Here is a 12,040-nt window from a genome sequence, read left to right as displayed (position 1 = left end):
TCACATTGTTCAGTGGGGGCCAGGCCAGGCCTTGGGGGTGGGAGGGCGGGCGGCTTGCTCTCTGCCCACGGCTGCTGCTGCTGCTGCTGCTGCAAGGACCCCACCCGGGCTCTCCAGCGCCCAAAGCAGCCTCTGCTGGGCAGCAAGAGCTGGAGGGAGACGCAGATGCCCGAGTCGGAAGGCAAGGCGGGAGAGCCAGGCACGGCCGGCTGGGCTGAGTGTGTCTCTATCCAGCGTGCTCAAGAGACACGAGACGCAGGTAAACTTGGGCAGGTGGGCAGTCCTGAGGCCCAAACCCAGGGCAGCTTATGACTGAATCAATGAATCAATGAATCAATCAATCAATAAGCAACTTCATTTGTTAGCCATCCCCTAACAAATAGTTCTCTGGGCGGCTCACAACACAGCATTAACACGGCCAATAAAAACACATAACACATATTAAATCACAACACACACACACAAACATTATTTTTTAAAAACCTGTTTTTTTTAAATCAATTTTTAAAAGCCTGAGTGAACAGAAAGGTCTTCACCTGCCATCTAAAAACAAAATGATGGTGCCAGACGAACCTCACTAGGGCGGCTACTCCATAAACGGGGTGCCACCACCAAAAAGGCCCTCTCCCTGGTAGCCACCCGCCTCGCCTCGTTTGGCAGGGGCACCTGGCACCCTGAAAGTCCGGGTTGGGACATATGGGGCAAGGCGCTGTCTCAGGTAGCCCAGTCCCAAGCCATTTAGGGCTTTAAGGGCATTGGAAATGTGAATGGCACCCTCCTGTCAGCGTAGGGACTGCGGTGTCACAACACAGGAAGTGGGGAAGCACCCTTCCGAGATACGTCGTGACCCTGTTGCAGGGTCTAGTCTGGAAAGCACCCAGCTGAAAATGTCTGGATGATACACGGGGACTTTTACCAGTTGGGAACACTATCATTTAGGACTGCAAACCTCTGCGCTCTCAAGTAGAAGGCAAGGACCATCCATGCGCTTATGAAATGTTTATTCCGTCCCCAGAAGCTCGTGGTGGTGCTTATGGCCTCCCCTTCCACATTTCACCTCAACAACTACCCTGTGAGGGAGGTTAGGCGAAGAGAGTGACTGAGCCATGAGCTTCCCTGGCTGGGGGGCGGGATTTGAATTGGGGGCTCTCCAGGTGCTCGCTCAGTATTACAACTACTACACCACATTGGCTCACGGTAATAAAATGGTTACCCCCGGCGGGGTCTGAACCCTGGACTACAACTCCTATCATCCCTCGCCTCAATGCCTTTGGCCACTGTGGCAGGGGGTGACGGGAGTTCAAATCCAAGAAGCTCTGGGGACTCAGGGCTAAGAACCTCTGGGTTACCCTCCAAGAGCTGAGCGGTCCGAAACCATCAATCCAGGATAAGGGAAAGAAAGGAGGAGGAAGTTGCTCCTCCCTCCTCCCTTTCCCCAGCGGTGCATCTCCTCTGAAAACAGAGAACTGGCTCCTCGCCATAACCAAGGAAGGTCGGAGCAGCCAGCAGAGTTAACTTGATTCCCCTCCAGCCCCAGACTGGCGAAAGGGAAAGCAGCAATGCTCCATGTTCAAAGGTCCCTGGAGAGAGAAGTGGGGCGACGCCCTGGGCTTCCCAACGGGCTGCTGGGGGTCATGGATTCCTGCTCCCGGCCTCCTTCAAGGCGGCAATTTTCTTCCCAGTGCTCAGGGTGGACTGGCCAGTGACTGAACGCAACGGGAACTGAACGGGTCTCCTGTCTGCATGACATCCGCCCTTCCGAGGGACTCATCCCTGCGTCCTGCTTGCTCACACGGAGCCAGGAAGCAAAAGGTGTGTTTGTTTTGAACTCTCGCCGTTTGGTGCCAACCTCAAGTTTTAAGCACTCGCGTTGCTAGGCAGGTAGGCAGGGCTCAAGCAACGCCCCATCGATCAGGTTTGGGGCGGGAGGGGAGAAGCGGGGCCACCAGAGACCTCTGATCGCAGCTGAGCAGGGACCGGGAAGGTGGGTCAGAAGGCTGGTTGAGCCCCACGGGGCGGGGAGTCGCTGCGGGACAGCAGAAATACAGGTAGCAAAGTGACGCCATTGCTTGGAATCGGTGGCACAGGCCATTTCCGGCATTCCAGCCCCTTTGCAATCATTTGGGGCTGGATCCGGGGGGTGCTTCAAGCCTGCCCCCCTGCTTGGGTGGGCCCTGAGAGAGGCACTCCTCTCAGGGGTCCACTGTGGGCGATGTGAGATCCCTGGGAGGCGGGCAGAGCTCTGCTTCTGGGGGCGCGCTGAGCAGAACCACATGGACCCAGCAAACGGCCTGCGATGGGGCTCTCGGGGATTCCCCAGGGGACAGCCCCCCCGGGAGATACGGGAGCCAGGAAGAGCAGGGGCCCTTCGCGGAGGGCAGAGCGCAGGAGCGGGCTGAGGACACCGCCTGGGGCTCAGGAAGCCCCTGGCCTTTGAGGAAGGGGAGCAAGACTCCTCCTCCGGGCCAGCTCCTCCAAGGTCCCTGGGGAGAGACATCTGAGTGCCACGCTGGGCAGGCCCAGCCTGACCTGTGTCCGTGGCACACACAGCAAAACACGACCGGGCACCTGGTGGCCTGGTGGGGCAGAGCATGGCCCAGGTGGCAAGCCATGAGTCGGGCAGTGCCGGGCCCAGATCTGGCCTCATCCACACACACAGCAGCTGCTGCTGCACTCAGTGCCCAGCTCCACACCCTCATCTGCATCTGCACTGGGGGGGACAACCTTACAGGGTTGTTGTGAGGATGACAGAGAGTGGAGAGGAAGAACCTCCAGGAATGCTAGAGAGGCGTTCCGTTCTGCTCAGACAACCCTGTCCAGAGCCCTAGGAGTGCGCAGACAGGACAGACCCCAGTGGTCCATCCCGTCCCCCCGAAAAATAATCAGATTGCAAAACCCGTCCAGAGGGACTCAGCATCTCTCCTGGAGAGGAGCTGCAGCAAGGAGCCTGCCCTCCTCCGGACCAGCATGCCTCCTGCCCACCTCTCCGAGGATTGCCCCGAGACCCTTCCTCTCTGCCCAGGAGGAGCGAACTCACATTGTGTCCACGTCTCTGGCTCTCCAGCTGTTTTCTACTGCCGGACGCGTCCCCAAGCCGAGGGCCTTGACTCCAGGCCTCCAGGGGCGGCCTCTGCCCGTGAGATGGTTGCAGAAGGGGGCCCTCTTTGACCTTGGGGCATGGACTCCCCTTGGGCCCCACCGATTCCCTGGGGAGCCCAGGACCGCCCAGCTGAGAATTATACAACCGGATCCTGGCAGCCACAAATCCAGGGGCTACAGTCGGCTGCCCAGCCCTCTGCAGCTGTCTGGCGGGAGGGTTGTCCGGAAGCCGGTGGAAGCCGGTGAGGGAGGGCACCGTGCTGGGCGTCCTCTTGCTGGGGGCCTGCCCCGTGTGCCATCGGTAGTACAGCATGGTCCCGCCGCGTCACCGCGGGCCCCGGTTCATAGCTGGAGGGGAGAGGGATTCCGGGGCACCTCTGCCCAAGCGCGAGGCCACCAGCTGCTGGCAAAGAAGTGCAGGTCTGGAAACTGCCCCCAAGTGGGGCTCAGCATCACAGGCTGAGGACACGATTTCTGCAGGCGGGGAACAGGAGGAGAGGCCCGAGCCTCAAAGCAAACGGGCTGAAGCAGGAACAGGGAGGAAGAGCCGCTGGGCCAGGAGGGGAGCCGTGAGCGCCCGGGAGGAAGGAGCCGCTTCCCCAGTCTGCAGCCTGCCTTGGGCACCCACTGGATGGATCCAGGCTTCCGGCTCACCTTTGAGACAGGCTCGGCAGCAGCCAGGTCAGCAGAGTCCCACTTCCGGGTGCAGCTCCACCGAAAGCAAGCAGCACGGGCCAGGAGATCCAAAGGTCGGAGTTGCCCCGGGAGGGTGCCAGAGGGCGCTCCTGTGGCGCCAGGATCAAAGAGGCTGCAGGCAGCTCTGGGAAACTCTCCGCAGGGCTGGGGGGTGGAATCCCTTGCCCTGCCCCTCACCCTGGGGGGAAACAGCACCAGGAGCAGGCAGGGGCTACACGCCTCAGGCCCGACTTTCCACCCCGGCTGCCCCTCTCCCACACCCCATTCTCTTCGGGGAGAGGGGCAGCATCGGGGAAACTCTGGAGGAGGGCACATGAGACCCTCTCCCATGGGCAAGAGGCGGGGGTGGGGGCAGTGGGCAACATGGCCCTCTCCCGGGCCAGCTTGGGGAAGCTGTGTCCGGATCTCAAACCCCTTCCCAGAATGTCCAGCTTTTCTGCTTGCCTTTCTTTCTTTTTTTTTTTAAAGGAGTAAAAATCAGACGGTGTCGCCCAGGGCACCCCTCCCAGCCAGGTGCAAAAACACACGTGGACCTCTGAGAGGTGGTGCTGAAGGTTCTGGAGAGGAGCTGGCCAGAAGAGCCCCGATGGATTGGATCGATGGCCAACCTCATTCAGCCTCCTGGGCTCCCAAGGGGGCAAGCAGATGACGCAGGGAGCTCACGTGATGGAGGGTGTGAGGGCCACAGCTCCTGCCGCCTCTGGGGCCACAGAGGCTTTCTCCTCTTTCTTCCTCTTTCTCCTCCACCATCCATCAATCTGTCTGACTCCCTTTGACCGCCAGGGTTCCTCACTATAGCTTGGGCAGCCAGACAGAGCGAGGAATGAATTGCGGGGGGTGTGCAGACGAGGGGGGGGGGGTTCTGTGCTCTTCTCCACAGCCCGGTTCCGTGAGCCTCCATCACGGCCTCTGCCTTCCTTGCCTTCTCTCTAGCCGAAGCTCAAACGGCGGCGCTACGAACGGGTTGCCTCTCCTCACAGAGAAGGGCATCTGGGCTGACCGTGAGCATTTTGTCACTGACCTGAGCGACTCGACATCAGACGAGGAACTGAAGCACAACAGAGCTCTGGAAGGAAATGCCGGGCGTCCTCTGCTCATGGACGGGGCTCCCCACTTTCACCCCCCCCACCCCCCGCTATCGCCTTTGGCCCCATCCCCGGGCGCCACATCCGGCTGCAACTCTAGAGCGGAAGAAAAAGGGCCACCCCGGTGGAAAGGCAAAACATGCAAGCGGAGGAGGCCGAGTGCCAGCTGCCATAAGGCCGACACAAAGCAGGCCGCCTCCTTCCCGGCCACAGGGCTGAGGTCCAGAAGAGATGCAGGCAGCCACCCCACCCTCCCCAGCAACAGACATGGCGCTTTGAGCCACTTCGGCAGGCACCTGCATCGTGGCGGAAGAACCCAGCCCGTTCTGTGAGCAGAGGCCAGCTCAGAGATGGTCTCACCCTGCGTTGAAGCTCCTTCGCACTGATAAATAAAACAAAGGAGCGACCCAGACCATCAAGTTGTGCACAACGTTGGACAGCCCAGTCTCTGCACCCAACGGTGGTGAAGCCTTGAGGCTGCTCATGGAACCCACTGCATGTCCTGCTCCCTTCCTCCCGGTGCCCCCTTCCTCTTTGGTCTCTCTCCTGCCAATATCCAGACTCCTTGGGGCACAGACCTGCCCTCTCATTCTTTGTAAAGCATCAAGTCCATGAATGGCCCTATAGAATTCTCATTCCGGCTATACAAAATGGCAATTGCCGATTAAATATTGCATATAGAATTAGTGCTTGGGTCCCCAGATGTTGCTGGACTACAGTTCCCAGCATCCCCTGCCACTGTGGCAGGGAGTGATGGGAACTGTAGTCCAGCAACATCTGGGGACCTAAACCCCTGAAAAGCATTCCGTTCTGAGCAGTGTTCCCTGGAACAAGGATTCCCAGAAGTTGTTGACTACAACTCCCAGCATCCCCAGTTGCAATGGCCTTTAACTTGGGGTGATGGAGGTTGTAGTCAACCACATCTGGGAATCCCTGTGACAGGGAACACTGGTCCTGAGATAACCCTGTAAAATAGCAATCACCCTATTAAAGAGCAGCGGTCTGCCTTGAGCCACCCGGCGCGTTTGTATGAGAAGGAAGGAACATTCGAACTCAGGACATGCTGATTGGTAGCTGCATCTCTTCGCCACTAAGTCATGCCGGCTTTTCAACAGGTTTGCGAGGAGTACAAGACTTTGCAGGCAGAGCGACAGCCAGGGCCCCGTGATGCAAACGGCGGGGTTTGGGTTTTGCTGGGCATGTTACGACGGAGAAGCATTAACCGGTGATCACAGCCAATTATGAGGAGGAGGGAAGCCGAGCACAACCCCGAAGGGAAACATGAGCCGGCGAAGGGGAGCGGGCAGAAACCTCTCCAAGGAGACGAGGGCTGCACCATGAGAAACAAACACCCACGGCCCAGCCACACCCCGGGACGTGCTCGGACGCCCTGTCAGACACGGCGATGCCTCATCCAGGCAGGGTGACACAGGAGCCTTTCATCCAAGACAGACACAGGCTCAGACCTGCAGAGCGGGAGGCCATCTCACCCGGAGGCCCTTCCGGAAACACCCGAGCCCCGGACCTCCGCCACTGGCTTGCCAACAGCTCATCTCCCCCTGACAGGGAGCAGACCAGCCCTCGGCCACGATGGGTCATTGCCACGCGCATGCGCACGCGCACACACACGCACACCCCACCATCACTCCTGCTGTCAGAGCCGGCTCCAGTGGGAACACGGCCGGGGCGATGAGCACCCTCAGCCGACAAGAGCAGACCTCTCGTTGAGGTCTGGCCCCATCCCCGCAAAGGGGCATCTCTGACAGCAGGGCTCACCTGCGGCCACCCACCCAAACGCAAGCCAAAAGGGGACGATTCAGGCTGGCGAGCACAAGTCCAGCTCTCCTCCCCAGCTTCTTATTCTTTTTGCGGTGTCAACCACTTTCAGAACTGCTTTGCTGGGAAGTGGAACAGCAGCAGCCACTCCAATCCAGCCTGCCCCACCTCATAAGAACATAAGAAGAGCCCTGCTGGATCAGGCCCAAGGAGGCCCATCTAGTCCAGCCTCCTGTTCCCCACAGTGGCCCACCCGATGCCTCGGAGAAGCCCCCAGGCAAGAGGTCTGTGCATGCCCTCTCTCTCCTGCTGCTGTGGCTACCCTGCAACTGGGATTGAGAGGCATCTTGCCTCGGAGGCTGGAGGTGGCCCACAGCCACCAGACCTCCAAGACAGGCAGTGAGAACCAGAAATAGCTCCCCTCGCCCAGCCCACTACCACCACATGCCCCCAACTCTGACCAGCCAACTGTACCCCGATCTTATCAGATTCAGCAGGCCCAAGTTTGCCTGCCTCCTTTTTCACCCCCTCCCCAAGTCCTTGAAACATCACAAAGAACAGACAACTGACGCAGTGCATTTTTGACCCACAAGTGCAGGGCCCCCCCCCCCTCTGTGCCTTGCATCCCGGCAGCGTGTATCGCCCTCCCGCCCTGAAAAAAACACCCCCACTCCTTGCTCACCAGGATGTCGCTGCTTTCCCGGCGAAGCGAGAGCTGCTCTAGCCGATCCAGGGAGGGGGTGCAGGGGAAGACCGAGCCGAGGCCTGGGGGCCGCAGGGTGGGCAAGCTGAGCGACTTGAAGTCTTTCACCGCCTGTTCCACTTTGAGCTCGTCCCCAGGCTTGGCTGCAATGAGAGAGAGTGGGTGAGAGAGAGCACCACGGGTTAGCCCTGGAATGGGCAAGGAACAATCGCCCCCAACAAGGCCTGCAGGCAACCTTTTTCCAAGCGGCAACTTCCCAGCATGTGTACAGAGTTGTTAGGTAAGGAGATCACCTCTATTTCTGCCATCTCCCTGCCAAGGTGTGGGCAGTGGGATAATATTCCCGCTCTCCTGCCCCTCTGGACTCCTGACCAGGCAGAGAACAAGCAGCTTGAAACAAGCTGTGTCTTAGCTCTTCTTCTTCTTCAGCACAACCATTGAGCAATTCTCTCTTTGCATGCCAATGGTACACAGACTTTTCCACGCCGTCTTTGGCACGACCCTTCTGTCCCCATATCCTACTGGAGCTGTAACTAACTCAAAATGTGTGTGACTGAAATAACCACATATTCTTCCCCTGTTTCTCTCAGCCTGCATTTCTCTCCCGTCCCCCTTCTGTTTTCCCTGTGCTGAATTTTAAATTGTAAGCTCCCTGGGGCAGAGAGATGCTCTCTCATTCCTTGAAAGCACTGTGCACACGGATGCCACTTTAACAAGCTCTAAGTCAAACAGAGTCATGTCTATAAGCCCAACCGTTTCTCTCAGGTCTGGGCGCTGTCATTGCTTCGAAACAACCCCCAGGTTTCTTTCAAGCAGCTCATCCTGACACACCAGGGGGCCGCTCAGGCGTCTCCTCTCCCTCCGCCTGCAGGCTGGCCATCCATCAGGTAGAGCTGTGCGGCAACCACGCAGAGAGAGGGTCCACCTGAGATGCACCCGGGAAGCAGAGGCAGCGCTCCTCCTCTGGCTCCCGCTGGCTTGTGAGGACCAGCAGCTGCCGGTGTCTTTGCCCTGACACAGATCCCAGCAGCGCCTACCTTTCACACGCAAGTAATGTCCCCCAAACCGGTAGGCCTCGAAGTTCAGCGAGAGCGGGGTGTTGGACTGATCCAAGTAGATGTCCACTTTGGACAGGTCGATGCCTTTCCTCTCGAACACCGGCAGCAACACCTCCCTACGTTTTTAAGAACAACCACCGGGAGAAAGAAAGACAACCAGGCGTTGGCACGGCCACTCCATGGGGGTCTGGGACAGTCGGGTGCCCCTTTTGCAGGGGGCCATATGTGTCCCATGAGGATGGGACACCCACCTTCTGGGGGCTGAGGGTTCCAATAGTTACGTAACTAGCGGCTGCAGAAATTAGGGATACCCGGGAGGGGGACAGGCAGGAGACAGGCACAAAAGGAGCCTGAAAGAACATCAGAACAGCCCTGCTGGATCAGGCCCAAGGAGGCCCACCTAGTCCAGCATCCTGCTTCACACAGTGGCCCACCAGATGCCTCTGGGGAGCCCCCAGGCAAGAGGCAATGAGGGCATACCCTCTCTCCTGCTGCTGCTCCCCTGCAACTGGGATTGAGCGGCATCTTGTTTCTGAGGCTGGAGGTGGCCTGTAGCCACCAGACTAGCAGCCATGGATAGACCACCTGTCCTCCATGAACTTGTCGAAGCCCCTCACATCCTGTGGTACATCACGTCAGTGTGTTCGTCTTTCAGGTGCCTCAAGGGTTGCTTCTACCGGGAATCATGTCACCAACAGGTATCAGGATAAGGTTACGTTATGCACCACAGACGTATTCACACATTATGTTCAACACTCGTACGAGTGTACAGTGGTCAGAAGTACAGATCTGTACACGGGTACAGTGGTTCACGCAGTATGTTGGGCACAGGCACAGCCCCACACTTTCTCTCTGTATCCTACATTTAAGGGGCCCTGTCCCAGGTTCACTTTTAAAATGAACTCCCCTGCAGTCATTCACACAGACACATGAACGAGTCTATACACCTGTTCAACATAATGTCTGAACAGGGCCAGTGCTCTTTCTAGACTGGAATCATAACAATTTCAAGCTGTTAAATGAAATTTAAACTTAACAATTCCAGGCTGTTAAATGAAAAGAGAGGTGCCATCTTGTTTGGAGGCCCAGTGTGGGCAGCTGGCCAGGCAGAATGATTCTATTGCTGCAGCTGCCTCAACTACGGCCTAACACAGCTAAGCACATTCAGAGACTGACTACTGTGGGAAGAAAGAGTGGAGCAGAAAATCAGAGAGATGTGCAATCGGATAGCAGGCTCTTTTTTACTTGGCACAGGAGCAGTCTATCAGAGCAATGCCAGAGGGAATGCCTTTTCACTCCTTGGCAGGGACATCAAGAGGTGGGTGCAGGGAGGCCGCAGATGAAGCAAACAGGGACCCTCCTGCACCCCACAGATCTGAACTGGGTGCACTGGACCTGCCTCGGTGGGAGCCCCCAGAACTGGAGTTTGTGCTCATTGCTTTCCGGGGGTCCCAAACACAGGCGTGCCCCCATGTCCTGCATCCCAGAAAAACTGGCTCGCTGCTGAGCTTACCCCAGGGACTTCTTCTTCATGGCTGGCACAATCTCCATCTCGATGTCCACGTTCAAATCAAACTTCAAGGTGAAGCATTCCTTGCTGGGGTCCTGGGAGGGAAACGCAGCCGCTTAGCGCAAGGGGCATCTTCTGAACTGTAAAGCGGGACTCGGTGCCCCTCGGCCCATCTCCCCATCTCAACCGGGCCAGAGAAGGCTCCCCCGAGAAAGGAGGGTCCCAAGGCCACGAGGACTCCTCTAGACCAGGCCTAGAGGGGGAGAGCTGGTCTTGTGGTAGCAAACATGAATGGTCTCCTCTGTTAAGCAGGGCCTGCCCTGGTTTGTATTTGAGTGGGAAACTACATGTGAGCACCACATCCTCATAGGGGATGTGGGCATAGCTCAGGGGGAGAGCACCTGCTTGCTTGCAGGCAGAAGGTTCCCTGTTCCCTCCCTGGCAGCATCTCCAAGGTAGGGCTGAGAGAGACTCCTTCCTGCAACCTTGGAGAAGCCGCTGCCAGTCTGTACAGACAATACTGAGCAGGATAGACCTATGGTCCGACAGTATATGGCGGCTTCCTATGTTCCAAATGGCCATAGGAATGCATGGAATTTCAAATTCAATTCATTCCTACGGCCCTTTGCAAGGAACCAGAGCTTTTCACAGTGGGCATTCCATGTCATTCAATTTAGTACATTCCCTAGAGCATCCGCTTTGCATGCAGAAGGTTCCCAGTTCCCTCCCTGGCAGCATCTCCAAGAGAGGGCTGAGAGAGACTCCTGCCTGCAACCTCGGAGAAGCCGCTGCCAGTCTGGGTAGACCATACTGAGCCGGATGGACCAAGGGTCTGACTCAGTAGAAAGCAGCTTCCTACGTCCCTGTGTTCCTAGGACATAAATAACATTTGCTGCCATGTTCGAGTCAAGAGTGCAGGGGGGACACCTGGACTTCAAACTCCCTTCTAGGCGAACGCTCTTCCTACGGGCACAGGATGAGCAGTGGGGGCCTGAACAGTAGAGGCGGGGTCTCCTGCACGTATTTTGGGCCGTGCAGCTGGGCAGCTGTCCAGGAGTCAGTGCACCTTCCAAAGTGGCGCCCCTTCTGTTCAGTGGGGGAGACCGACGGTCCTTCTCCAGCTCTCCCAAGGGTGCTTTCCAGATGGTGCGCTACCACAGTGTCACAACGGAGCCCTTGAGTGCGCCTCCTGCCGCTCACATTTCCAATGCCTCCTTTCGGATCCTGTTGCTGCGTTGTAGCCCTATAACATCGCATGTGTGTGCCACAGGAAAATAGCTGTATTTCCCCATTGTAGCTTAACAGCGGATCTCATCTGTGGTTTGAAATCGGCACACAAAACGTTGCAGTTCACACCACTTTTTGCGCTGTAAAGTTCACCATCTGGAAACCACCCCGGGGCACTTTCCAGATTACACACTGTTCGGCCAGAGGTGCACCTAGGTAATTTGGGAACCTGAACCTAGAGGCCTGCCAGGCGCAGTGGGGAAATGCTTGACTGACAAGCAGAAGGTTGCCGGTTTGAATCCCCGCTGGTACTAAATCGGGCAGCAGCGAAATAGGAAGATGCTGAAAGGCATCATCTCACACTGCGCGGGAAGAGGCAATGGCAAACCCCTCCTGTATTCTACCAAAGACAACCACGGGGCTCTGTGGGCGCCAGGAGCCGACACTGACTTGATGATGGCACAGTTTACCTTTAGGGGCTGTGGAGGCGCTGGACTTTGGCCTCGAAGTCCAGGGGTAAGAGCACCTCTATGTTCAGCAGTAAACTGCTTGGCAGGGTCATTTTGAAAAAGTAAATAGCTTGCGCAACCCTCCTACAATGGGAAAATACAGATTTTTTTTTTGGCGACGCATATGCAACGTTGTAGGACTAAAACACAAGGATAAAATCCGAAGTAAGGCATCAGAAATGTGAACGGCCCTTTGCTGACAGCACAGGGACTGCGATGTCACAACACAGGCAGTACAGAAGCACACTTAGTGGAAAGTCGTGACACTGCCATAGCAGGTAATCTGGAAAGCGCCCAGACGTTCCGGCAGCAGCGGCTGGTGTCTCCTTTGGGTTCCCTTTTGGATCATGAGTCCCTTTGAGACAGGGAATCATCTT

At 57.2% G+C, this 12,040-nt stretch overlaps 1 protein-coding gene across 5 annotated transcripts in view; it reads right to left on the bottom strand.

Moving 5' to 3' along the window:
- PLEKHG5 (pleckstrin homology and RhoGEF domain containing G5) overlaps nt 1-12,040 on the bottom strand; it is a 108,511-nt gene that overhangs the window by 27,713 nt on the left and 68,758 nt on the right. For all 5 annotated transcript variants that reach the window (XM_053281169.1, XM_053281170.1, XM_053281171.1 and 2 more), the window contains 3 exons: nt 9,931-10,022; nt 8,397-8,533; nt 7,339-7,502 (listed from right to left, as the gene is read on the bottom strand). In XM_053281169.1, coding sequence (XP_053137144.1) covers nt 7,339-7,502; nt 8,397-8,533; nt 9,931-10,022 — 393 coding nt within the window. The remainder of the gene's footprint in view (nt 1-7,338; nt 7,503-8,396; nt 8,534-9,930; nt 10,023-12,040) is intronic.

This window comes from Hemicordylus capensis, chromosome 16 (genome assembly GCF_027244095.1).
Source record: "Hemicordylus capensis ecotype Gifberg chromosome 16, rHemCap1.1.pri, whole genome shotgun sequence".
Taxonomy (NCBI): Eukaryota; Metazoa; Chordata; class Lepidosauria; order Squamata; family Cordylidae; genus Hemicordylus; species Hemicordylus capensis.
The sequence above is the reverse complement of the archived record's forward strand: the minus strand, read 5'-3'. Positions and strand labels throughout refer to the sequence as shown.